This window comes from Onychostruthus taczanowskii, unplaced genomic scaffold (genome assembly GCF_017590055.1).
Source record: "Onychostruthus taczanowskii isolate IOZ18803 unplaced genomic scaffold, ASM1759005v1 scaffold25, whole genome shotgun sequence".
Lineage (NCBI taxonomy): Eukaryota > Metazoa > Chordata > Aves > Passeriformes > Passeridae > Onychostruthus > Onychostruthus taczanowskii.
Genome location: NW_024499796.1, coordinates 8703560 through 8730047, shown reverse-complemented (window position 1 = coordinate 8730047; position 26488 = coordinate 8703560). Strand labels below are relative to the sequence as shown.

The window sequence follows — 26488 nt, the reverse complement described above, 5'->3', positions numbered from 1 at the left end:
AGAGGATGGATGTGGTTGATCATGGACATGTTCATGAGATGTCCTGCCAAAAAAAGTTCAGCTCAAAACAATTTGCAAACACAGATAAAAAGCCCAAATGCATCCACTTTGCCCAAACGTTTGCAGTTTATTTTAAACAAGCACATTAATTTACAATTTAGTACAAAACAGTCACTTTTCCTTCCAAGAGAGGAATGAGACAGTAAAAACCCAACCCAACCAGAACAGACTTGGAAATGTCAAGTTATTGACTTCAAATAAATAGAACATTTAAATTACTGAAATTGTATTGTCACTGTTTTCAACACCTCATGTGCAACACCACACCTGGGACCTTTGTTCCCATCCAGTTCTGTGCAGGAACAGCAGGGTGGATGCACTGCTGGAAAGAGAAAATTAGGAGTTCTCACAAATAACTTCATCAGGTTTCTTTAGCACTTGCAGCTTTTGTCTCTCCTGGTACATCCTACTCCTTTTATTTTAATATTTCCTGTTTGAAAACATCCAAGAGCAAAGAAAGCTCCATGAATTACAAAGGGCCAAGAGGAAAGACCCAGGATGGTTCCTTCTGCCAGAACTCTGGAATTCTGAGGGTCCTCAGGGCACAGACCCAGCCCCTCTGCAGGAATGCTGGACTGACAGGGTCATGGGAACTGAGGTTTCTTCCTCTGCTCACAGCAGCCCCAGAAAGCTGTTCCTCCATGTGGAGCTGTAGTGTTACTGTGATAAACTTCAGCTACAAGGGGCAGTGAAATCTTTGCAGCTCAGTTCTGCCATTCCAGCTGGATGCTGCAGAGACACCTCAGAAATACTCAGTTTTGTGAACAGCCAGTGTTTGATTGTGAGAAAATAACCCTGTGGAGTTTTGGTGCTTTTTTGTTGCCAGGCTTCAAACTTTCTGAACTTTTCTCTTTCTCCTCAGAGTAGGACACACCAATGGTATAAATCCAGGGAATTGGCCAGGGACTCCTTATTCCTTCTCGTGTAACAGAGGAGCCAGCAAACATTCAATTAAATTAAAAGTTGCAAATGTAGAATTGAAAGGAAAAGCCCTTTTATATAACATAATTAATCTGGAGAACTCACTGCCACGAGAAAACATTGAGGCCAAAACCTATTAGGATTAACTAAAGATTAGGTAATGGATAACTAGAACATGCTCAATTACATTGGATAGGATTATAAACTTCACTATCCAGGACGTGAATTATCCCCCCCAGCCAGCATCACTGCAACTCCTACTCCCAAGGATGATTTTGAAATGTTTTCATGATTTCTTCTCACTGCTGCTCCAAGTACCCACACTGAGCTCTAGAGGGAACTGGACATCCCAGAACAGGGCAGCTCTGGGTGGAAATACCAAGGGAAGTGTTAATTGCTCTCTTGTGATGGAGAAACTCAACAGAAGAAACTCAGTATTTGTAGATTTTCCAATCTGTTCTGCCACGGTAACACAAACCTTGCTGTCCTTCACTAAAAACAGTTTTCCTTTCCTAGAGTTCCTCGTGATTGGTTTCCACCTGGATAATACCATAATTACTTAGCAATCAGCAGCAGGCTGCTAATTGTGCCCCAAAACTCTCATCCCAGTGATGACACACACATATCCTTGGCTGGAATGCACCAGAGAATGGATGAATGATTTGAACATGAAATGCTTCCTACTTTAAATATGTAAATAACATTACAGAAAGTCACAGAGGTTTAGAATTGATTTAATCAGAAGAGAACTCATGTTTCCTGAAAAGAAACATCAGAATTCCTGCTTCTCCCAGTGAAGCAGCCAAGGTACCATTCAGCACTCGGGGAGGTGAAGTCAGCTCTGGATGAATTAAAAAAACCCCAAACACCTGACTTGAAAATACACAAAACAATATCCAATTTCCTTCTCCAGAAGGCACAGCGGATTGCATAATGCAATGTTTACTCTGCAAATGAGTAAAGGATGTTGGTGGGAAGTCATGGAAAAACCTTAACTGCAAATGCAACGCTCCCAGGTGAGGACATGGACGTGGCCTTGGGCAAAGCCTGGGGATCTCAAGGCCAGCTCCACCTGTCCAGCTGAACACCTGGGAAATGCCTTGGGAAGAAAGGGGTCTGCCCCAAGGAATACTGCATATAAAATCCCTGATCATAAATATTAAAGCTGTGTCTGGGACCCAACAGCCACGAACAGCGAGAGCTCCTACACCGAGGAACGGTGAGACTTCACTTTCCAGCGCTTGGACCTCACCCGGAAAAAAAAGTACATGATCATTAAAAACAAGGATGATGCCACATAGAGGATGACACACAGACTCATGTCTAGGTTGGAAAATCCAATCCCCAGGAAGGACACAGCCTGCCTGGTCCCTTTGAGGCTCACGGATGCAGCTGCGTTTTTGCCGCTACCTTGGACAGCTCCAGGATTTCCCGCTGGCTTCTCCAACACCTTGGAGCCTGGATCTCCTGGGTTCTCCTTATCCTGGAGCTGCTTTTCCCCATTTCCCCCTGAGTTCTTCTGCAGGTTTTTGTCTTTCACCTCTCTTGTGTCTCCCTGCTCGTTGTCACTGGGGTCAGTCTGGCTCTGGGTGTATTTATAGAGGATATTTTCACTGCTGTAGTGGGATTTCAGGAATTGCAGGACTTGGTCTTCATTCCAGCTGTGCAGCCCTTTGACCTCTTCATGACACGCAGGACAGATGTCTGGAGTTGGCCACTGAACTTTGGGGAATTTTGGATCTTCGGTCAAATCACCTAATTAGGAGGGGAAAAATAAAAATGGAAGAAAGTCAGGAGGAATGAAGAGGGAAAGCTGCACCATCAGGCACTGCCCAGGGAGTGCTTTCCACTTCCACTGAGGTTGGCATAAAAAGCCACAGCACAACAGCTGAATTACACAAAAAAAAAATTGGAACAACTTTTCTCATCAATTCTGACCCCAAACATTTCAAGATACAAACACGAACTCACAATTATTTCCCTTTTCTCACAGTAAAAGCTGCAGCATTTCAATCCCAACCCCAAATCCTGCAATTGCTGCTTTTAGAAGGCAGGAACACACAAGAGTCTGGGCCCTGCAGGGTTAACCTGAATTATGGTGCAAAACAAACTGCTCTTTTCACTCCTTAATCCCTGTTTTCTGCCTGGTTTGCAAGAGCAGCTCCAAGGCCAGACACTCAGATATTTTCATTTTCTGTGTTGTGAACCATTCCATGCCAAGCTTGCTTTTCCACAGCTCTGCACCACTACCAGAACAAATTGTCTGTAGTATTTTAAAAGCCATGTTCATATTTAAGTTGTATTTTTCAGCTAAAAAACAAGTCTTTAAATATGTGACACTGTCTTGAATGAGATCTAATTTTAACATTTCAGATGCTCACAGCTCTGGCCACATTTCTGAGCTGAATGATGCAGCTGCTCTCACACTTTGCTCTAAAAAACAATATCCTAAAATGTGAATGGAGATATTTTTTCTAAAAATTATCTTCACCTGGTAAAACCCCTAATTTATTAACCTGATTAGTACACTAGCACTTAAAATATTTTAGGAATAATAATATTGCATTTTATTCTCATTTCATTATTTTTATTTTTTTTTTTAAAGCAGGAAATTTCCCCATGATTTTGGGTAAAATAGGGATTCAAAAGACATTTAAAAATATTTGTCTCCTTGATATTTACGAGCAAAAGAGCAAATTGGCTTTTTTATCCTAAAGATCACTCAGCAATCAATTTGTTTCAATACAAAATGCAGAAACAAAATGTGTTACAGCAAGGTTACAAACAGAAAGCTCCCTGTACTTTGTGTGTTCCTGCCAAAAGAGGGGAATGCTGTAAATCCTGTGCATTCCAAAGGAACAGGGAATAATTCAATAGGGCAGAGCCATATCCAGGCACCTCCTGACCCCCACCCCGAGGTGTTTTCATTGACCAAACATCATTTCTCACACAGCACCACAAATACAGATGCAGCTTTTAAGGGTAAAAATACATCACTGTCCCACAGAGAAATTTTAGCAAACTGAAAAAGCATAATTTAACATTATTATTTATTCCAGTGTGTTTATACTTCTTACTAAAAGGGTATTTTAGCTGGCTGCTGCATCACCTAAATCAATATCCATGTGAGTTTTCCAATACCTTAATGTTCTAAATAAGTGCATTGCTCCACCACTTGGCCACTCCAAGTCCACTGGAGTTGCCTGTTACAGGAACCAAAATTAGAGGATGTTTTTATTTAATCTCTTATTATTTACCTTTTTTTTCTCCTCAGAGAAAGGAGGCAAACTGTTTGTACTCACACCAGTATTTAATTCTTCATAAATCTTGGGAATGCAGCAGGAGCATAATATGAACACAATGTAGCACATTGAAATTGTAACTAATGCTGCATTACCCAGATCCATAACAGCAGACAGGGATTTAGTGCAAAGAGAAACCAATTTTCTTTAGTGCTTTAGTTACTTGATACCTCCATAACAGAATGGATTAAACACAACCAGTATTTTAACAGCACTCTCAACTGAAAACACAGGGATCTGGAGGGGGCACAGATTTCTTTTATACAGTAATTTTATTTCATTCAGCTGCTGATCTGCCAAGAGTTGAGGCTCTTTTATCCCGAGGAAGCCTCTTGTTCAATTGCCATCATTTCCCAAAACAAAACAAAGGCAGGTTTTAACCCTAAACCGGTACAGAAAAAAAATGCAATTATTTTTTTATCCACTTCTAAGCAGCTGAATTGCTCCTTTGATTTGTGCTCCAGAAAGAGCCTCACCAAGCAACAGGTGAAATCTCAGAAGAAACCAGCTCTGAGAAGGATGCTTTTCCTTCTCTACCAGCCCTGGCTCAGCAGTTTCTCTCCCCTACCTGCCAGCCTGTTGTTGACCACGTTGTGCTTCTCCCAGAGCCACAGAACAGCCTGGTCCAAGCTTTTCACAGAATCCATGGATTCTTTGGCCATCTCCTCGAAGTGCTGGGCACAAGCCTTGCAGCCAAAGAAGTGCTGGATGTATCTCCTCATCACCTGCAGCACGATTTGGGGGCTGTCCTCAAGGCCTGCAAGACAAGGGACAGACTCAGCTCCAAGAGCAGGGAAGGGAAGGGGGAGAAGGAAAGGAAAAGTTGCTCCCTTGTTCCATAGAATTGACAGCTGAGCTGAAATCAATCTGAAATTAATCACTTCTGCAGTTTGAAGTGGCTGTTTGAACCAACACATGCAACTCATTCAGCCTGCACAACTGTGCTCAAAGCTACCCTGAACACCAAATAAAAGTCAAGTGGTCTCTACAGAGGAATTTCTTCTTTCAGAAGAAATTATATTTATCTTAAATTATATTTATCTTAAATTATACTTGTCTTAAATTATATTTATCTTAAAATTTTTATTTATCTTAGAAATTATATTTATCTTAAAATTTCAGGGGAAAACCAATCTTAGTTAATGAAAACCAGACATTATTTTTATCAGAGAACATTGTGAAATTGTTAAAATATGCAAAATTCACACTTTGTGTATGTGGAATTAGAGATTTTTCCAAGCTCTTGCCCAACATGTAAAGGAATGTTTATATTATGCATTCTCCTCTATATTCATGGCCAGGCACTGAAGTTATGGTGACTTTGCTACTGAAAAATCAAGAGTCAAACCCCCTCACAAGGTGCCTGTGAGGGCTCTTTGTTACTCCTCAATTCTGAGGAATTAGAGAGCACCAAAATCTCATTAAAATTATTAATTCCATGGTTTTTTTTGGCAGGCTCTGAATGCACACAGCAGCTGCTGAGCAACACTTTGGAGAATAAATCAGGAATTCCTCCTAAAATAAACACAAACACGTGATTCTTCTGATAACATTCACTGAAGATAATGTAAAATAATAATGAATTCAGCAGGAAGATGAGGCCTGCACAGGCTGAGAACTTTGTGGCCTTTCTTGTGTCAGCAGGTAGCTCCTCACATCTCTAAGTGCCTTGAAAACCTGATATAATTTGTTGAAATCCTAATGGTTTCATCTCTGTAGCACAGAATTTCTGATTCATGCTTAATTGACCCAGTAAATTATGTCAAAATGTATTTAAAAATGCCCTGTGTGTTACCACGAGCACACACTTGTCAAATTAAACACATTTTATGGTGCAGATTGATCAAATTACAGACTCCTGCTGCTGAACACCACGAATAATTTACTATTGCTTTGTTTTCTTGGAAAAAAAAAATCAACAAAACCTGCTTGAACTATCAGAGCACTCATCTGTTATAGATATGGGAAATATATAAAGACTGTCATCAACATCTTTATTTAGAACAATAGCAGCAAAAATAAGTATTTAAGACCCAAAAGAAATTCTAAAAAAACCCTGATTTCTCCTCAGCCATTCAATATATGTGATTGAACAGACATGTATAAATAAAAGGTATGAGATTAAAGCAGATTAAATTACTGCATGAAAAGAAAGGCTGGAAAATTATTTTGGAAGTTAAAACGAATTTCAGGCAGAACAGTTTTACCATTTATACTGAAATTGTATTTAGGAAGAACAATAAACACAACCAGCAAATTATTTCTTTGTGGAGAAACAAGAGATATATACACAGATTTAATTTCATCTGTTCTCCTGTACAATGTTACACGTTTGAAAATTCATTTTGTGGGGAAATCTGTCAAATTCAGCACTAGATTTAAATGCCAGATAATTTATTATAAAATCCACAGGCCTGCTCTGTTCACAACAAGACATCCTGTGTTACCTAAAACCACATTTCTTGTCATGAAGTGTGCTCAGGAAATGATTTCTACAATGATTTTACACATCCTTGGCTGTCCTGAGTTCCTTTGGATCTCTCCTGCTACTCCCACTGCAGGTTCAGATTTTCCTATTTCCTTTCCTATTCCTATTTCCTATATTAAAATGTATCAAACATAACCCAATAAAATCATTTTATCAAGACAGCCACAGGGAGTTCACCCAGAGTGCCAGGCCCTCGAGCAGAGGGGACAATCAAGAGAAATCCATCTGCTTCAGAAAGCAAACAATTGCAAAATGGCTCATTTTGGTTGTTTTTCTTTTATCAGCCCCGAGATGAATCTTCTATTAACATCTGCCACGTATCACTGTGTAATCCTCCTTTTCTCTTTCCTCCCAAACTACTGCAATTCAGGGTAACCCTAATCTTTAAAGTGGACAAGAACCATAAAACCCTACCTGTGGTGGGAAGGATTAGGGAGTACATCATGCTTTTTAGTAGATGGGATTTAAACAAGCAATAAGGAGGGGAAAACCTCCCAAGACATAATCCCACAGTCTCAGACTGACCCAATTCTTTCACCATAAGAAGTGATCATCACATATCTGGCCCGATTTACAGCCAGGGTTAACTGTGCCAAAGAGTTCTCAGGTCCTACAGTGTATTTTTAACTTCAGGCTCGTGCCTGAAACACACAATTTGAGGGGCAATTTTGAGTAGTTAAATATTAAGATTTAATGGCTTTAATCAGAACACTTTGGGACTAAAAAGGGGAAATTTAAGTTACGCAGGATCCTGCTGAACAGCTCAAAATCATCCAGCACAAACCCCTCAAACTCACTGCACTAAATTGAAGAAATTCAGTCTACTGCCCCATGAAAAACAAACAAAAGAGAAACAAAAATCAACAACAGAACGATTTGCTATCAAAAAATGCCTGTTCTGCAGGAGAATTATTCAGATTTGAAGGATTTTCACTCTGCAAATAATGCTGGACAAATGTATGGATCTATAATGTGAAATAATAAAATCCTTTAAAACATACAATCAACAAATGGTAAACTGGAAATTTCTGAGTTTTATGATGTACATGTAGAATTCTCATATTCCTTGGAAAAGACATTTAAAAGGCTTTAAATGAAAACTAAACAGAATTGTAACCAAACAAAGCACTGTCCTGGCAAGAATAAAACCCAAACTTTTAGCATTAGTGATTCTATTTTCATTGGGTGAGGAGAATAGATTTTATAACCAGCATGTTTCTTAAACAGGAATCATCACCAGAATATCAACACTCAGCTTCACAAGATGCTGCAAGTCTAAAAATGAGCAATTTTACAGACTGCTGGAGAAGTAGTAAATCACTTCAGGGATTAATGACAGGTACATTCAGCTGGAAAAAAAAAATAAACCAAAAAGTTGCAACATGCAGTATTTAAGAAATAACATTACAGAAGATCAGCTAATGGTTGTACATCTTTTATAGCTACTGAACTGTATGGTTAAACCTCATTTTCCTCAAATTTCATTCCCAGTGCAACCTCAGGTAACCTGAATCATTTTCATCCCGTTTCAGGGAGCTCAACATTTCTTTGCTTGAAATTCTATTTTCCTTTTTTTCCTTTTTTCTGCTTTATTACTCCCAGCTTTAGGGCCACACACTTTATTTAGCACACTTCTAAATCTGCTGCAGCCAAGCTCTGACCCCTGCTGGTGCAGCCTTGCAGCCACTCTCTTCCACAAACTGATTCCTTGAGGATTTACACACCAGAAAATATTTGCTGCTCACCTGTGTTTACCAAAGCTTTTGGTCTCAGTGCAGCCTGAACAGTGAGGGTATGGAACAGCTTCCAGAGGGAGCAGCTGTAGCCCCTCAGCTCTGGTCTGCTGCCCTGGCAGCCAACCCACTGCACTTTCCCGGGGAGAAATATCCCAGAAATCTGCAAAAAAAAAAAAAAATAGAGATGTATTTAAGGTATGTGCTGCTCTGGGGTCTGGCAGCACTGCTGATCCCACATGGAACTGAGGTGATCCAGGGTAAAGAACAAAAAATGGCTTTCTGCACTTGGCAATCAGTTCATGCTTCAGGCAAACACAAATCCTCATGTTTCAGGTACTCTGAAGCATCACCATGAAACTCATCCCTTTTGGACAAGAGACAAATTGTTCAGTCATTGACATCAAAACTACTAAAATCAGTCTGACAGGAACACACAAAGTAGTTTAACCTGTGAAGATTTTTTTAAAGAACACAACACATGAAAATATTCCTGTACACCACCAGAGTTCCCCTGGGCACATCCAAAATTCCCTATTACTCCACAAAGTTTACATGATTTACAGAGTAAAGCCTTAACTGGCTGTAAAATTCCATATTATTTCTTCTTGGAAAAAAGCCACTTCTTATTCATTGCATCTGAAACCCAGTGCAAGATTTTAATTTCTGAGACTTTTCTCTCCTCTTCCTAAAACACACAGGAGGCTTTCAAATTTCAGGCAGAAATGGGGAAGAAATTTTTAAGTTCTGTGCAAAAACAACCCTCTGACAGGGCTTTGCCAAAGTGGGCTGGGATTCCAGCAGGGAAATTAGAGATTATTTGGGGAAACTCTTCAGGAATAATGCACATTTCAGTGGGTAAATTTCCCATCACTTAAACTCTGACCTTCAAGAGAATCCTGCTGACAGCAGGCAGAGCAAAGTCAGAAATATCCTCTGGGAATCTTGCATCCCTGGGGATGACATTAGGGAACAAATATTGCTTGCTCATTATAAAACCCAGCCAGGATTGCACGTTTCAATTCTCTCATTTCAATTTCTTTGTGTGGATGCGGGTTGTTTTTTTTTCCTGCTAATGATTTCACTTTATTTTCATTTTAACCTTCTTATAACTCCATTATGACTGGGGGAGCAGCAGTAAGTGATGTCTTAGATTGATATAGAATCTTATCCTTTCCTAATGCCCTGTTTTATGCTGGAACTGGGAACACCTTACCCGCATTTTGTTGTTGACCAGATCCAGGATAGCATCATAAGGGATTTTGTCTAATGGAAGGCTCACCAGCCACTCCTGCAAGGTCTCTAACAACTTCACCACAGGCTGACGGCCAGGAAAAAGCTGAGAAAAATAAAAAAAAAAACCATGGAAAAAACCATTTTCAAGCACAAATCTCATTAGCAACGAGACGCTTTTGGTTTTATCCAAACGTTTTTGCTGTCTGTAAAATGTTTCATTTTGTTTTCTGATGAGCAAATTAATTACTTGTTCTGCTTGCAGTAAAAAGCCACCTGACACCAGATTTTGCTTACAAAATTCAACAAGATTTTTTGTGCAAAATGTTAAAAAATTTTTTAAAATTTTTAGCAGGCAGAAATGCTACAGAACAACTTAACATTATCTAGGATTTCACATTAAGGTAATTCAGTTCAGAATGTTGCTCAAAACAGAGCACAACACCCCAGTGAAACAGAGGGCTGAAATCCTTCTCATTTTTGGAAGACCAATCACAAAAAGCTGTTCTTTTTAGTCAGATTTCTGTAAGTTTAGGAGCTGTTATCCAGAAGAGCATTTTCCTTTCATGTGTAACAGTGATTTCCAAAGGGATCTGGAATCAGGGACTTCTTTAACTCAGAACTTACAGGAGCCACAGCCTGGCAGAAGAGTGTGAGGAACTGAAAATCAGTGGTAAGGCCATTATTTTACAGATTATAGCAGATTTCTGCTATTTAATAGCAGAAATGCTATTTTGCTTTAATGAGGGTTGGAATTATTACAGAATTAAGTCAAGTATCTGTCATTCTTTAGGATCCTTTCAGAGAGAGCAGGATTTCAGTCATGAAAATTCCCCATGCAGGAATCAGAGCTCTCTGTGCCTTTGGATTGACCATCACTACAAACAGGAGAAGAATATTAAAAAATCCCTAACAGAAACACCTGAAAATGTAAATGAGAGAAACAAGGAAAGTGTTACATGACCAAAAAAAAAATGCAAATAAAGGATGTCAACCCCTGGTGGGACAGGGCAGGGGGAGATGAGCAAGCACCTAAAAGAGAACATTCCCCATTTATCATCAACAGCCAGGGAACCAAATGACATCAGCTGGCCAGGAACCACAGGGAAGAGCAGAGGATGCTCTGGGGATAATATGATGGAAAGATTACCACCACACTTTCTTAAAGAAATGAGGCCAGCTGCAGATTTCTGACCCCTGATGGCTGCAGGGGGGAGCTGGCTGGGTAAGGAACTGTCTGTCTGATTTTCAGATAAACCCAGATATTTGGAAATGGTTCATATAGGCCTTATTATTCCCTTAAGAGTTATTGATTCACTTTTTAAAAATAAAACATAGTGCTAGCTACACAGGGAGTAAAAATAAAGAGATATTGGTCATTTCAGGAAGCTGGCATTATAAAGCAAAATGATTTAAAATTTTTTCAAGTCATAACTCATTATATTATATGTATTTTCTTTTTATGCAAATGTAACACATAAGCATTTTAAATTTTTAAACACTCAATTATATTCAATAGCTCAGTTATTTTTGAATACCTATTTAATCAAAATCAGTACCTCAATTATATTCAAAATTCAGACAGAAGCTACTAACATCTCTAAATAGAACAGCATTTGCCAAGTATGCATTAATGAAATTCAAAAGTCAAGAACGAAAAACAAAGGTTGGTTTAATCCCACTGAGTAACAATAGCTACTTATCCTGAAAATCTGATAAATGGACTATATTTACAGTGTTTGTTCAATATGTTGCAGACTACTTAAGCTTTATTTAATTTGAGCCCCCTAAGGTGAAATTAAATTGCATTTTAACCCTGTAAGCATGTCAGAACAGCAAACAAGACCTCAAAAATATCCTTTAAATAAACCCACCAGACTCTTTTTTAAGCTACTGAGGATGCACACACTCAAACACTGTGCAAGACATTTTGAGAGACTTATGTCCCACGATAAATTTCCTGTGGAGTCACTTCATCTCCACAAATAATCAAAGCCCAGAAGCGCCTACCTTGGCAGAGATGGTGACAAAGTCCTTGAAGGTTTTCAGCTCAGCTCCCTCGAGTGTTTTGTGGGTGGCCAGCTCCACCCGGAGCAGGAAATGCAATCCTGACTCAAGGTCAGCCATGTAGAGCCTGGACCTGGAACACACATCAATCCTGGAGCTCCTGCCGCTCCTTCCCTCCAGGGCAAACTGAGAGAGGAGGTGGCATCAAAGCCCCCCAGCACTGGCCACCCCACAGGGATTGCAGAGTCCTCCCAGCCCGAGGGGCACAGGCAGAGTTTGGACAATTGAGGCACAACCACACGTGAGAAAGTTTGGTTTTGTTTTTTTATATTGGACTGAACTTTTTGCTTCCCAGCCAGCTTTACCTTGTAATGAAATTACAGCCCTGGTGTAAGGGAATTACAGCTTCTCTGCTGGGCTGACCACAAAGAGAAACAGGACATGCTCTGAACAACAGGGGATCCCACACAGGGCAGGGGTGCAAACAAGACTGGAAATGTCACTGTTGGGAAGGACTGGATTAGAAATCCTCTCCCAAATGCAGCAGTTTTGCTGCAGGTCCTTCACCTCCCAGTTAAAAACAGCAGCTCTTAAGAGTTCTGACAGGTACAAATAAACCAAATAAAACATTTTCCAAGTTCCTTCTCACAACCAAATATCTTAATAATTAAACCTGCTTTACAAAGCACAAAGGCAGCAGGCACACAGCCCCAGCTTTCAGTGCTTTTCAGGCAGGGTGAGACAGAGCAATGGAACTGAACAAACAGAAGTTCAGAGAGCTCACACTTCTTGTAAGAGCTCAGCAGCATTGCTGTTGCTAAAAAAACAGAATTAAAAAACAAACATTGAAAAAACTGGCTGCTCCCACCTCCTAAATAACATGCAGGAAAGAACACATTAAAAGACAGAATAATCTATAATCATATATACTACATCTATAATTTAATTTAAGCCACAGACTTATTCTGAATTTATCTCCTTAATTAATAAAGTACTCACTTAAATTATAAAAACCAGCAAAATTCTGCTTCAAGTTTCTTAAATAAAGAGACATCCACATGAATGCAGGAGGTTCTCCAAAAGGATCCAATTTAGAAGATACTTGGAGTTGAGATTCATGTCAACAAGATTTTGCCTTGCTGGAAAGCAGCTCAATTTAACTAAGTTGTTTTGCTAACTGAATGTTCCATATAAAGTATTTTATAACAGTCACTGAAAGAAGATGACACTAATAGTGTCCATGAAAGGAAAATAAGTATTATATTAAAGCACTCAGTCCCACATCTTTCCCATCTAAAGATGCTGAGGGATTATCTCTCTGCAAAGGCTTTGCATCCTTCTCTCACAGAGGGAAAGAGGGTGAAGATAAACCTCAGGGGATTTGGGGTGATAAACATCTTTTACAGTGACTTTAGTATTTTCTATTGTACTTGCATTTGACAAGCCCTTTCCAGATTGCACACACAGAGAATCTCCTACAGAAATGTTACAGCTTGGTATTTTACCCTGTGTTTTTCCAGGGACACTGATCACTGCTTTCAGGTAGTGGTTGATAAGTCCTTGGCATTTTCAAGGCAATTGAATATTTCACAACACTTCTGGTAAAAACATTCCTTCCAGAGCAGTGCAGACATTTGCTGCTAAAACCAAAACACCTCAGTAATTTCACCTGTGAATTGTTTGAAAAGCTGCTCACAATTGAACTGAATGGAGTGAAATGAAGTAAAATATGGAACTGCTCTATGATTTTATAATAAATTACAGCACAGCTTAACACGTGGCAGGAAAAAGCTGCAGGTAATTTTTAATAACCAAAGGTATAAAATTCAAGAGCATCACTTACTTATCAAACTCCTTCCACACCTTGACTTCTGTGCTCTCCTCTTTGTTTTCTGGAGCAGGCAGCTGCAGTGGCAAAAGGAGTTTTTTCCTTACACCTGGCAGTGACTTTAAATATGAAGAAAAGAAAGACCGTAGAGGCTTCAAACTGCAAATGGACAAAGAGAGATCACTTTTAATCTCAGACTAAGTGAATGTCCAAAGCAAATAACTGCATTTATAAAATAAGATATTCACTTCGGTTTATGTTTTACAGTCCTAGCAGCATGGCCTGTTTTGATACAAAGTGAAAAGAAATAATGTTCACTTTATGAAAAACAAATCACTTGGATTAGGGGTGTGAAATTCCATTCAAAATAACAACAAAATACCAACAAATGTTTATCCAAATGTCAGTTCACGTTACACAAGAAATTAGTTTTCTTAAGAACTTTGATGCTTCATTTATTTTTTCCACTTTTACTCCAAAGTTTTACTCCTTTCAGAAGTATCACAGTAATAAATTGAAGCTATAAATAGGCAACAGTGATAAGTAAAAGCAGTATTAGTTCTTTTATTGATAATATAGGGAACACACAAGCTCAGGCACTACAATGTATTGATGAGGAGTCAGGACATCAAATCTTGACATTTTTATAAGTGAAGTGAACACCCCCATAACCCTCTGACAGATAATTACTTACTTGTTAATTAATCCATGGCTGCCATTGGGCTGTATCAGGTAGCATGAGGGGACTGAGGTGACCCCCAGCTTCTCCAGGAAAGCTTTATCAAAATTCAGTGCTCTCCTCACCACGATGTTTTCATACTGGACCAAGTCTAAGATAACCTGGGTAATGAGAGGATGCCATGAATTATACATTGTTCAAGGAACAGCCAATCCTGCAGGACAAGACACATAAACAGTGAAGTGCATCATCCTTTAAGGACATCATTAAGCTGTTTGCAGGAAGTGCAGCTATGCCTCTCTGTGCACACAAACAATTTCACTTAAAGAAGATTTACTCTTCTCTAGAAATTATTACTCCTATTTTCCTTTTTTTAAATTTTAGTTTTTCTTGGTCTACTCTGTTCTTTTCCTCCTTCCTTCCATCAGTGATGACACATGGCCTCCTTTTCTTCAGCAGTATGGGAAGGTTTGTCCATTTTGTCTTGTGTTGTAAACATGAAAACAATGCTATTTTCTGTTTCACTAAACTATTCCATAAAGCTCAAATACTACATAAAACTAACAAACATTTTTTATCCTGAAAGCACACTCCACTTTGTGTTAATCAAATGACTCAATCTTCCCCTCTAACTGTAGATAATAAAAACAGTGTGATAAAAAGCTGAGGAACTTTATAACCTTCACATTTCTTCAGTAATGCCCACTTGCAGCTCCCAGAGAACAAATGCCTGGAAGGAGCCTGATCCCAAAGTGATTCCCACTCTTGGCAGCACAGCCTCCTCCACTCATGATGACACTGGCCATCATTAGGTGGGGAAATGGTGCCCAATCAAATATTTTATTGGGAAGCAAAACCTAAAGACCTCCACTTCCTCTGTGTTTCTGAACTGGGTAAATAATTTCATGCTACCATCTTAATTTCCCAAAATTTATATGTGAAGAAAGGGAACTGGAGAGTTTAGATTATTACAAACAGTTGTCCAGAAGAATGAGTAATAAAAATGGTTCTCTAGTAATAACAAAACAATAACGTAATCTGGCAATATTTTTGTTGTGATCTTTCAAATTCTTGAAAGAAAATTTTGCTGAGAATGAAACTGATTAATTAACCTTCTACTAAAATAAGAATGGAAGAAGTCAATAAGACATCACATTCTTTTGTAAGCAAGTTCCTCTGTGTGAGTGAACACCAGAGCCCTCTATAATCCCTGGGTTTTGTGATCCCCCAAACATGAGTGTGAGCTGCTCTAGAGCTGCATTCAGGGAGTTGTTGCTTGGCTAAATAAACACAAATCCAGCTGGTTTATGGTGACATCCACTCACAGCCACTCTGTCCCTCACAAGTCCCAGGTTACCTCTCGGCCCACGTAGGAGCTGTTGCTCTCAAACACAATGGCTGTGTAGTGGTGGCTGTTCTTGTCAAAAAGAGATGGGAGATCACTGGACCTTTGAGGAAAAGAAAAGCAATTTAGCACAGAATGCAACACATCCACTGTTACACACAGAATTTCCTTTTACAATCTCATTGCAGAACTGGCATTAAAAAGAAAAAAAAAACTTTTTAAAGATTTTTAATCTTCCACAGTCTATTTAATTACCTGAGTAAACAGAGAGCAGCTACATTTGAAAACAAGGAACTTACAGCACTGGATCCAGTGGTGGGCAAGCAGGAGGTCTCAGCTCCTGGGAATGGTTCTGCAGGAAATCAATCATCATCTGACGAAGTGTTTGCAGCTCTCGATCTCCTCCTGCTGAGAACAGGTTCCAAAAAAACACAACCCTTCAGAAAACTGAGCAAAAATGACTCACATGAAGGTTTGCTATGCATGCTTTTCTGGGTCAGGTTTTTCCTTTAAATTCAGACTTAAAACTCAGCATGCTATTTGGCTGAAGAAAAGGAACTAAGGATTTGGGTGTAGGATTTCATTTCAATGTTGCTGTGAGATCATATTTAAAAGCTGTCATCCCACCCTAAAATTACTAAAACCTCAAGACTTTTCCAAATGTATCCATCTGCCTGCCTTGCTGATTTTCTCTTCAAACAATGCTTGATTCTCAATGTGAACATTTTCACAGCAGTTGCTGTGAGCAACTTCAGCAGGATAATAACCACAAATTAAAATCTGCCAAGGTATATTATTCCTACCAAATGGAGAAGCCACAAAACCACGGAACAAGAGGAGGAAATAACTGAAGTGTGAAAATATTTTATTTGCTTCAAAGGAACCATATTAAAAAGGAGAAAATACTTCAAATTCCCAAGAGTTAAAACTAAGGTTTCCTTGTACAGGAAGGGTTAATGGTGCAGGTGGTCTCTCCTCTGACCTCTGGCCTTTTAAATGTTCATCCATGGAAAGGGACAACATTACTTTTGTCCCAAACAAACCACCTCAAGCTGTGATCCTGACAAACCCTGGGATAAGCCTATTTTCAGGGAGTCACCATCTGAATAGAGGCTCTCCCAGTGCTACTCAGGATGCCTGGAAAATGGCTGAGGGATCAAAAGTCAGAATTGAGTAAATTGGATCTCGTGCTGATGAGGAGTGTGGTGGGAAGAAAAGGGATTAAAAAAATTAACAAGCCATTTGTGAAAATTAGGAGCTACATTAAAAAAAAAAAAAAAAAAAAAAAAAGGAATGTGGTTCCTAAGTTTCTTGGAGAAATGTTTTGCCTGCCTAAAATTCTGATTAACACTTTGTAGAGTACTTGAAATACTCTGTCTTAAAGAGCTATTTAGTGTCCACCCCATCCCTGCCCAAAGGAACTGACAGGATTTTGCTTGTTGTGTGACACAGCCCTGGCTGACAGGAAAACTGCTCTGGGGATTTCTCACAGTAAAATGTTCTTACCTTGGTAATTTTCTCCAGTTGTGAACTGCTTTGTAAATGCTTTGAAGTACTGTGTAGGAGAAAAGAAAAGTCACTGTATCAGACAAAAAAGCCCAGTTTAGGAATAAAAAGGCTTTCAAGAGTTTTTACTTTTACAGCTCTAACTTCAAAACATTTTTATTTATCTGCTCAAGAGACAGTTTTCCCTCTTAGCCTCTAAGTTCCAAAAAGCTGCTTCTCACCTACCTGAGGGCAAGAGGAAAAACCCCTTAATGCTCAATTCAACGGTGTGTATTGATCCTGCACTGCAAACATTAACCCAAACACAAATGAACTGATCACCAAATCTGTGCTACCAATTGTGTGTGCACTTGGAACACTATTCACATTTTTCCAACTCCCTCCAGTGGCTAAACAGGAGATCTAAGGGAGCTTGGCTGCCTTCTGCTACAAAAAAATACCATGGAAGATTCTGTGTTTAATAAAGAGAGGATATCACAATTTACACCTAAAACTTTGGAGAGTGAAAGAAAATAAAAATATTGGTTTTACTGTCAGGGTAAAAGACCACAAATCCTACATTGAAATGCCTCCTGTTCCCTCTCCTGTCATCACAAACAGTTTATTCAACCCTCTCCATCCACCACATTCTGGTCATACTTAATAATGTGATTAATACAGACTGACTGAGAAGGTAAAAACTGCATTAAAATGAACAATAGCAGATACTTTTGGCTAACGTGGCATCCTCTTTAAAAGGCAGTCTAAGCATTTTATTATGAAAAATATTACTAAATTAATCACAAAAATAGTGAAGGATCTAGCTAGGGTAAGTTTTTAATTGGTCATGCAATCATGAGGCAATTTAATGTGTTCCATTTACCATCACACACCAAAACTAAAAACATTATTAATAATCCCGTAACAGCTGAATTTGAAAAATATTTATACAAATGGTTATTATCTAATAAATCTGTTGAAACTAGGGGTTACATACATGTGATAACATGATATTTGACAGAATGATCTCTTCTCTCAATAAGAATTTTTTAGATTCAGAACTGAATTACTGCTCAAAACAGCTGCATCAGCTCTTGCATTCAGCAAAACCCCCCCCAAATTAATCTTTTATCAGCTCTGCAGTTTTCTCAGCAAAGCAAAGAAAGCTACAGCACATTGAGTTACACAGTTTAATTATTAGAAAACATGCATCATCTGCCTAAGGCAGGATGTTCTGCACTTACCCTAAGAGTTGGGTAATAGTGAATCCCATATTCTTTGCACGTCTCGTAGTTCCCTTCTTCCCCACAGTCCAGCACTCCAACTCTAATTGCAGATTCCCAGTCTGCAAACAAAGATATCTTTCAATTTTCAGCAGGAGAGACCACGGATCCCAGCTGATGAATTACCTTGCTTCCCATGGAAACCAGCAACAGGACTGAGAGATTCCAGTGGCATAAAAATCCAGCCTTGGGTCGATTCTCATTTGCCATTCATTTCCATGCCCCGGTGTAATACAATCTACTGATTTTTAAAATAACTAAAACCTCCCTGTTTTTCTTGGCTCCATCAGTGTTTTCCATGCACCTGAACAAGAGGAATCCCAGCACACAGTGCAGCAGTTCCAGGGGTGAATCCAGGAAGATGAAATCAGGGCCAATCCAACACTTGCAAGGAACTGGATTGAATTCCTCAGCTTTTCCCATTAGCTGTGCTCATAAAATAGAGCATGCAGAATGTATGTAACTGAATAAAATTCATCCAGCAGTTACTCATCCACGTGGATGTCAATTACAAACCCATAAATTTGATGCTCCTTGTATTAGAGTTTTTTTAACAAGCTGCTTTTTCTCCAACTTAAGAGTTTTCTGAGAGGCCTCAGAATTAAAAACAACTCCAACTCATGCAGTGTCTGCTGAAAGCTGTATTTATGGAGCAGTATTGTTCAGAAATGCATTAGTTATACCCACAAAAATACCTGAGTTTTAAGCAGACTTTGAGCATCACTCTGACTTTCCTTTATAGCAATAACCAGGGGAGTTCAAGGATTTCCATAAATATGCTTATATAACTTCAGTAAAAGCTTTCAGCTAACTTACAGCTTTTTCCTTCTCTTTTTGCTGGGAATTTACCTTTTTGAGCCAGCCTCTGCTGTAGCAATCTTTAAGGAAGAACCACTCCAAGAGGATCCTCAGACAGCTGCTTTTCAAAGCAAAGTTAAATCAAACCAGCCCTGGGCAGAATTTGAAGGTCCCCCACAATTCCCAATAACATTTAGAAAGCATTAAAATTAAACCTGCTTTTATAGCAAAGAGCATGAAGGCTTCATCAAGTTCAAGAGCTGATGGACAGTTCTGGTCTGTGAAATTTAGCTTGACCTTTACTTGTGTTTGGAGGAGGGCAGGGCAGCTGATGGAGAGGTTTGTGCTGAACGTGCCAAGAGCTGAGCGGGCACCAGGAGAGCTCTCAAACACGCTGGAGCAGATGGGCACCCATTCACAGCAGCACAAAGGACACAACAGCCCATTTCATCAAATAAAACGCAAAACACAAAAGAAAAGTTTGGCTTCTGGTTATCTCCTTCATTCAACTTTCACCACTCCTCCTCCTTTTTCCACCTGTCTGGATCCTCCTCCGCTCCATGAATGGGAGCTCTCAGAACTCAATGCAAATAACCCCGCACAACAAAGCAGCCCCACCCCAGCGAAACAGCCGGGTTAAAGAGCACCAGCTGGGATGTGCTGCTTAGCATTCCTGCTGCTGGAAACGGAGCTGCTCCTTTCCAAGGGCTGCCAGAGCTGCTGGAGTGCACAGCTGACACTCTGGAGTTACTGCGGCACTGTAGGCTGGGCTGGCTTTTTTCAAAATGCTGATTAATTTTAAATTAGCATTAGTGGTTTTGAAATACTGACTCACAAGCGAGGGGAAAGAGGCAGATGAGGGATGCATTAACCAACACAATCTCTGTTTATGGTAAACAGGCTCCAGTGAATGACAGGGCTGTGTTGGACAAACTGGAATCCTGCAGGTGGGTCAAACCTCCCACGTGAGAAATGCCACAGAGAATTACAAGGAATTCACTTCCTTCCCACAAACCTGGCTGTTTTCCATCAGGAAGTTTCAGTCAGGGGGGTAAAAGGCTCATCACAGGCACCTCTCTCTCACAGCTACTTGAGAGTTGCCTATTTTGACACTTGGCTGTTTCCTGAACCGTGATAAGGTGACTGCAGCTCCTCACCAAATGTGTTCAAAGAACAGTTTCAAGCAGGAGATTATTATGGATTTGAAACAAAACCTGCTAAATTTGGACAGTTACTCCAAATCCTGAGGAGTGAATTGACTCTGTGTATAATTCACAGGTTGTCCTATGTGGGATTTCCAAGGGTTTGTTACTACACATAATTCCAGCCCGTATATATTTTGCTGGATAAACTTAATCATCTTTTAGACAGGATAATTAACTCTAATGGCCACTTTGGCCACTGCTGTAATAAAATGAAATGTGTGATTAGAAAAGCAGCAGCACTGACTGAGCTTAAAGCCTGTTCTGAGAGGGAGTATCAAAACAAAAGCATAAATTACACAAAAGCAAGCACTGATCCTGTTTTTCAGGAGGATTATCTTCTGCTGTGAAGTCTGCAATGGTAGTATTGCCAAGATTTAACAAATGAGAAACAAAATTAAAATTAGGTCTATTAGCACAGGCCTTTTTTGGACAAAGCTCTTGCACCAATTTAACTGGATTTTGTTTGGACACCAAATCAGCAAACATAACCCCAGTGATCTAGGAGTTCCCTAAAATAAAATCTGCATCCTCAAGGATATCCTTTAATATCCTAACAGATGAGTAAATATCTTTGAAAAACAAATGTTAAGACAGATTAAGTGGGCAAAACGTTTTGGGTTTGGTTTCTTTGATGAAGCTACCAATGAAAAGTGTGACTGTTCTCAGTCTCCTAAAATCCATTCATCCAACTTGAAAATGGAAACATTTGGCTGACAAATAACACCAAAAGCCAACAGCATTTGCTGGTTGTGCCAATGTCCACAAACATTCAAAGTCTACTTTCTAAATGAAAATTTTCATAAAAACTCAGTGGATTAAAGGAGAGAGGCACTGATTGCAGTGATACAAGTGCATGACAGCATCTGCAGTTACCATGTCTGGTGGTGAGAATGAAAACATGTATTTGAAGAAGTCTTTACAAGTCACAAAGGCATCACACTGCTGTAATCCTACCTAAATCCCTGTCCTATTTTGGCCAAAGCTCTGGCCACTTTGGGCTCTTCATGCTCTCCACTGCTGTGCTCAAAGATCTCCTTGTTACTTCAAGGAAGGAGAAGATCTAATATTATTTTGGCCATTAAAGCAGGAGAGAAAATGTTACATAAACTTATGCAAATTAAACAGAAGAAAGTCACTGGTTTATAAACAAACCCTTCATTCAAGAAAGGAGCATTTGAAGTGCTCTGAAAACCATGACTGCTCTGTTTCTCTGCTTTTGAATTTTTGCTCACCAATCACAATTCCTCAGTGTGTGATGCACCTATTTTAGGGTGGGTTTCCATTTCCATAGATCTAAATGCACACCTAAAACTTCACCTGCATTTCATGTGAGCTGTTAATGCTTTTCAGAGTGTCACAGAATGGCCAGAGCTCTTTAGTCCCTCTCAAAGTGAAACCACAAGTGCATTAAAAACTGCTGTATCCATCCTGAAAACATCTCCTGGGTGAAATGAGAATTAAGAGTAGTTTAAAAGCCTTTTACACTGCTATATTAAGCATAACATTTCCTACAAATCTGATCTCAGGTTTCCTCCCCAGCAGAAGTAATGAACTTTAATTGATACTTCAGGGGCCCACTTGTTTCCTTACATCTACAAATAGAGTAAAACTCTTCAGCACCTGCCAAAAAAACTGAGCAGGCTAAGAGAAGCAAGGCAGGTCCCTCAGCATAAGCTATAGATGCCACCATTAATTTCAAGTCACTAACTGATGAATGAGAAAACCTGGTTCTCACTTTGCTTGATTTTTGTTTTACTTTCTGGTGGTTCTTTTCCCCCTTTGAGCCCATCCACACTACACTGAATTTGCAAGATATAAATCAAGTGTGGGCACGGCCTCTCCAGTACCACGTTATTTTTTGCTTATCTTCTGAAACAAGCTGCTCTCTTTATAAAACATATAGAAGATAAACATCGTGCCTTCAGGAGTTCAGTGTAAACAAACCTCGGGTTCACAGGGACACTTGCATGCAAACCACACTGCTGTGTGCAGGCAAAGTAATGTTTTATGTCTGGATTCCTTCAAAACTTTTAATTTGGAAGTGGATGGAACACCATTCACCCCTTGCTCTGTCCCATGTGCTATTTTGGCTGTGTGGCACCACATAAGCAGGGGATGAAGATGATGCTCACACACCAGAGCAGGGGATCAGGGTGATGCTCACACACCAGAGCAGGGGATCAGGGTGATGCTCACACTCCAGAGCAGAGGATTAAGGTGATGCTCACACTCCAGAGCAGGGGATGAAGATGATGCTTACACACCAGAGCAGAGGATCAGGGTGATGCTCACACACCAGAGCTGGGGATCAGGGTGATGCTCACACTCCAGAGCAGAGAACCAGGTTGATGCTCGCACGCCAAGGCACAGCGGCTCACACAACCCTCGGCACACACGGCATGGCCCACGGGTGACACAGTGCCCGAGGCCCCGCGGTCCCACAGCCCGGCGCCCCCCGGGACACCGCCAGGCACCGCCGCGGCCCTGCACCGGCTCCGGGCACCGCGGGAGGCCGCGAAGGGCCGCGGGACAGCGGCCGGGCCGGCGGGGCCGTGTGCGGTGACCCGGTCCGAGCCTCACCTTTGACGTCCCCCGCCAGCGCTCGCCAGGTGGGCGCGAAGGCGATGCAGTGGCCGCAGGACGAGCTGTAGAACTGCACCACCCAGGCGGCCGAGGAGTTGAGCAGCGCCGGCCGCACGGAGCCGGCCGTCAGCACGGTCAGCGGGTCGTGTCCGGGCCGGTACAGCCGCGCCGTGGCGGCGGCCGCCAGCAGTACCGGGAGTAGCACCGGGAGCGGCACCGGCACCGGGAGCGGGAGCAGCGCCCGCCGGCCCCCGCCCGCCGCCGCCATGTTGGGACGCGCGGAGAGGGGCGGGGCGGGGCCGCGCCATAGCAACGCGCCGGCCATGGCGGCGTGGCCTGAGGGCAGCGGGGTCCGTCCGCATCCCTGAGGGGAACGGCGGGCGTCCCATGTTCCTTGGAGGAGCCGGGATTGTCCTTGTTGCTGAGGGGACCGTCCCTTGTCCCCTGAGGGGATCGGGAATTATCCCTTGCCCCCTGAGAGGAGCGGGGACTGTCCGTGTCCCTCAGAGAAGCAGGGACCGTCCGGTTTCCCTGAGGGGAGCAAGGACTCTCCGTGTCCGCAAAACGTGAAAAATACGGAATATATCTATATATTTTATTCAAAAAGAATGTTCTTTGATGTTTGATTCAATCCTGAAACAGAGAGCAACCAACAAGCTCCAAGTGTTAGAAAAGCGCTCGTCACCGGAGTGGCCAGGAGCAGGAACAGGTTGCCCAGAGAGGGTTTGGAGTCTCCCTCACAGGAGATATTCCAGAGCCATCTGACACGATCCTGTGCTATGGGATAACCCGGAGCAGCGCCCGCCGGCCCCCGCCCGCCGCCGCCATGTTGGGACGCGCGGAGAGGGGCGGGGCGGGGCCGCGCCATAGCAACGCGCCGGCCATGGCGGCGTGGCCTGAGGGCAGCGGGGTCCGTCCGCATCCCTGAGGGGAACGGCGGGCGTCCCATGTTCCTTGGAGGAGCCGGGATTGTCCTTGTTGCTGAGGGGACCGTCCCTTGTCCCCTGAGGGGATCGGGAATTATCCCTTGCCCCCTGAGAGGAGCGGGGACTGTCCGTGTCCCTCAGAGAAGCAGGGACCGTCCGGTTTCCCTGAGGGGAGCAAGGACTCTCCGTGTCCTCTGAGCGTGAAAAATACGGAATATATCTATATATTTTATTCAAAAAGAATGTTCTTTGATGTTTGATTCAATCGAGAGCAACCAACAAGCTCCAAGTGTTAGAAAAGCGCTCGTCACCGGAGTGGCCAGGAGCAGGAACAGGTTGCCCAGAGAGGGTTTGGAGTCTCCCTCACAGGAGATATTCCAGAGCCATCTGACACGATCCTGTGCTATGGGATAACCCTGCTGCGCCAGGAGCTTGCACTGCCGGACCCACCGTGGTCCCTTCCTTCTGTGACATCACTCGGTGGCCAAATTTTTGTGATTATATGAAAAGAGAAGTTTTAGCTTCACGAGTCTTCTGGCTGAGCAGAGATGAAAGCAGGGCAGCCTTTGGGTCGAGAGCTCTTTCATCGCTAAGCACCTCTCTCGGCAGGGAAGAGCCTCTCCTCAAACTGAAGCTCTGATAAAAGGCTGTGTGTAGGTGGTTTGAGAAAAGCTCTGTCCTTTCCATAAATTCAGGATGAGCACTAAAATGGATTTTAGCACCTTTTCCCTCTGACCCACTATGGAAGTCTCCTTTCATTTCTAAATACAGGCTGAAGAATTTTCATTACCTTAATGAGAAGCAGAAACCCAACAACATCCCCAGGGAAGGGTTTCAGAGGATTTAAAAACTCAGATAATGAAAGACTGAGGTCTCTGAAAAGATAATTCTTGCTTCTGTTGCTCACAAACACTTCTTTTAATCCTTCAAGAACAAGTAGGGAACAAAGGGGTTTAAATTCTTACTTCAGGCCCATCGGGGAGTTCAGGGTTAGAACTTAATTCATCATTGTTTGTGGCCAACAACCCACAAACAGTACAAGAGAAAAATTCTGCTACTTTTGCCTTTTCCTGACTCTTTTATTTGACCATTATATCTAAAATGCTTCAGACACATATCTTTTGATCCATATCCACAGCTACGACCTAAATGGTTTCTCATATCACATCCCAGCATTGGGGTTTTCTCTATTTTTTTTTCTGGGTAGAGCAAGCAACAAAATAGATGGTTGCAATAGCAGAGCTACAACAGCTTCCAAGAACCGAGAAACCTTGTAGCAGCTACTAATTAGGATTTTAAAAATCTGCAGTGCCTAGGATATTTTAGAGCACATTTTATTTAGAAGAATTGTTAAATGTATGAAGATGAAAGAGATGGATTACAGGAGAATTAAATGTAGGGTTTAACTGAGAAATAATCATTTTCTATGAAAGATAATGACTCCTCTTGAGGCTAGTATCAAGATTTATTGACCCAGGAGGTTAATATTGATCAAACCCAAGGCAAACAAAATATTAGACCTTGAAGGAGAGTAATCTTGATATTGAAGCCTTGCCACTGAGTGAACAGGTCAATATATCTGGGTGCCAGAATCTCAGGTTTTGAACACAGAATGGTGGGGGATATTAAACATGTCTGACATGTTCTGTGTACACACTTTTTATTCTCATCAGCAGGAGGTGGTTTATAGCTGTGTCCTTCCCTGCAGAGCAGCGTGTGAGGGTTCAGGCTTCACTCACAACCCTCATTGAAATCTGATGGGTCTCTGCCTCAGGTGTAGCATAAGGCTAAAATCAAATAAGTCCTTCAGCTATTTATTCATACCTAAGTGATATTTTTAATATATTTCATTCCAAACACAGGGATCCTGCTGCTGTAAAACCAGTGTGAGAATAAACTGAAGATTCAGAGTGCTTCAATTTATAGATTTGTCATTGTATCCAACACTCCAAGTCCAGAAGAAAAAAAAATGAGTTAAATTCTGCTATAAACTGACAACAAGAAAACAAGTAACTTATGTGGATTAACTAATCAATGAGGATAAAGTCAGAGAAAAGGAAATGTACCACTAGAGACATGAAAATAGTTTCTAGGATAAGATCACCAGTTAAGGCGCTGGGGGCAGAAGTTGCCTTTTTATTTCTGTTCATATGGCAACAAGCAGGGGAGGGTTTAATGTGCCCAGCAAAACAAAGCAAAAATGCACCCATTCACTGCTGAGATGATAATCTGTAATTCTAACTGATTTCAGTGAAAATAAATAAACAAAATATTGTATCCAACACTCCAAGTCCAGAAGAAAAAAAAATGAGTTAAATTCTGCTATAAACTGACAACAAGAAAACAAGTAACTTATGTGGATTAACTAATCAATGAGGATAAAGTCAGAGAAAAGGAAATGTACCACTAGAGACATGAAAATAGTTTCTAGGATAAGATCACCAGTTAAGGCGCTGGGGGCAGAAGTTGCCTTTTTATTTCTGTTCATATGGCAACAAGCAGGGGAGGGTTTAATGTGCCCAGCAAAACAAAGCAAAAATGCACCCATTCACTGCTGAGATGATAATCTGTAATTCTAACTGATTTCAGTGAAAATAAACAAAACAAGCCAT

General features: G+C 41.1%; 1 protein-coding gene across 2 annotated transcripts; it reads right to left on the bottom strand.

The window, feature by feature from the left end:
• QSOX2 (quiescin sulfhydryl oxidase 2) lies at window positions 1-23223 on the bottom strand. 2 transcript variants are annotated; one of them, XM_041406958.1, is made up of 12 exons: window positions 22948-23223; window positions 18326-18426; window positions 17103-17151; window positions 15896-16004; window positions 15609-15699; window positions 14267-14412; window positions 13588-13731; window positions 11748-11877; window positions 9721-9843; window positions 8517-8667; window positions 4852-5040; window positions 1-2736 (listed from the first exon to the last, which is right to left on the bottom strand). In XM_041406958.1, the coding sequence occupies exons 1-12, from the start codon at window positions 23216-23218 to the stop codon at window positions 2186-2188; spliced, it is 2055 nt and encodes a 684-aa protein (XP_041262892.1). In that variant the 5' UTR covers window positions 23219-23223; the 3' UTR covers window positions 1-2185. The 2 variants fall into 2 exon arrangements, with proteins under 2 accessions (XP_041262892.1, XP_041262893.1); XM_041406959.1 differs by having other exon boundaries at window positions 15896-16001.
• Window positions 23224-26488: the final 3265 nt, after the last annotated feature.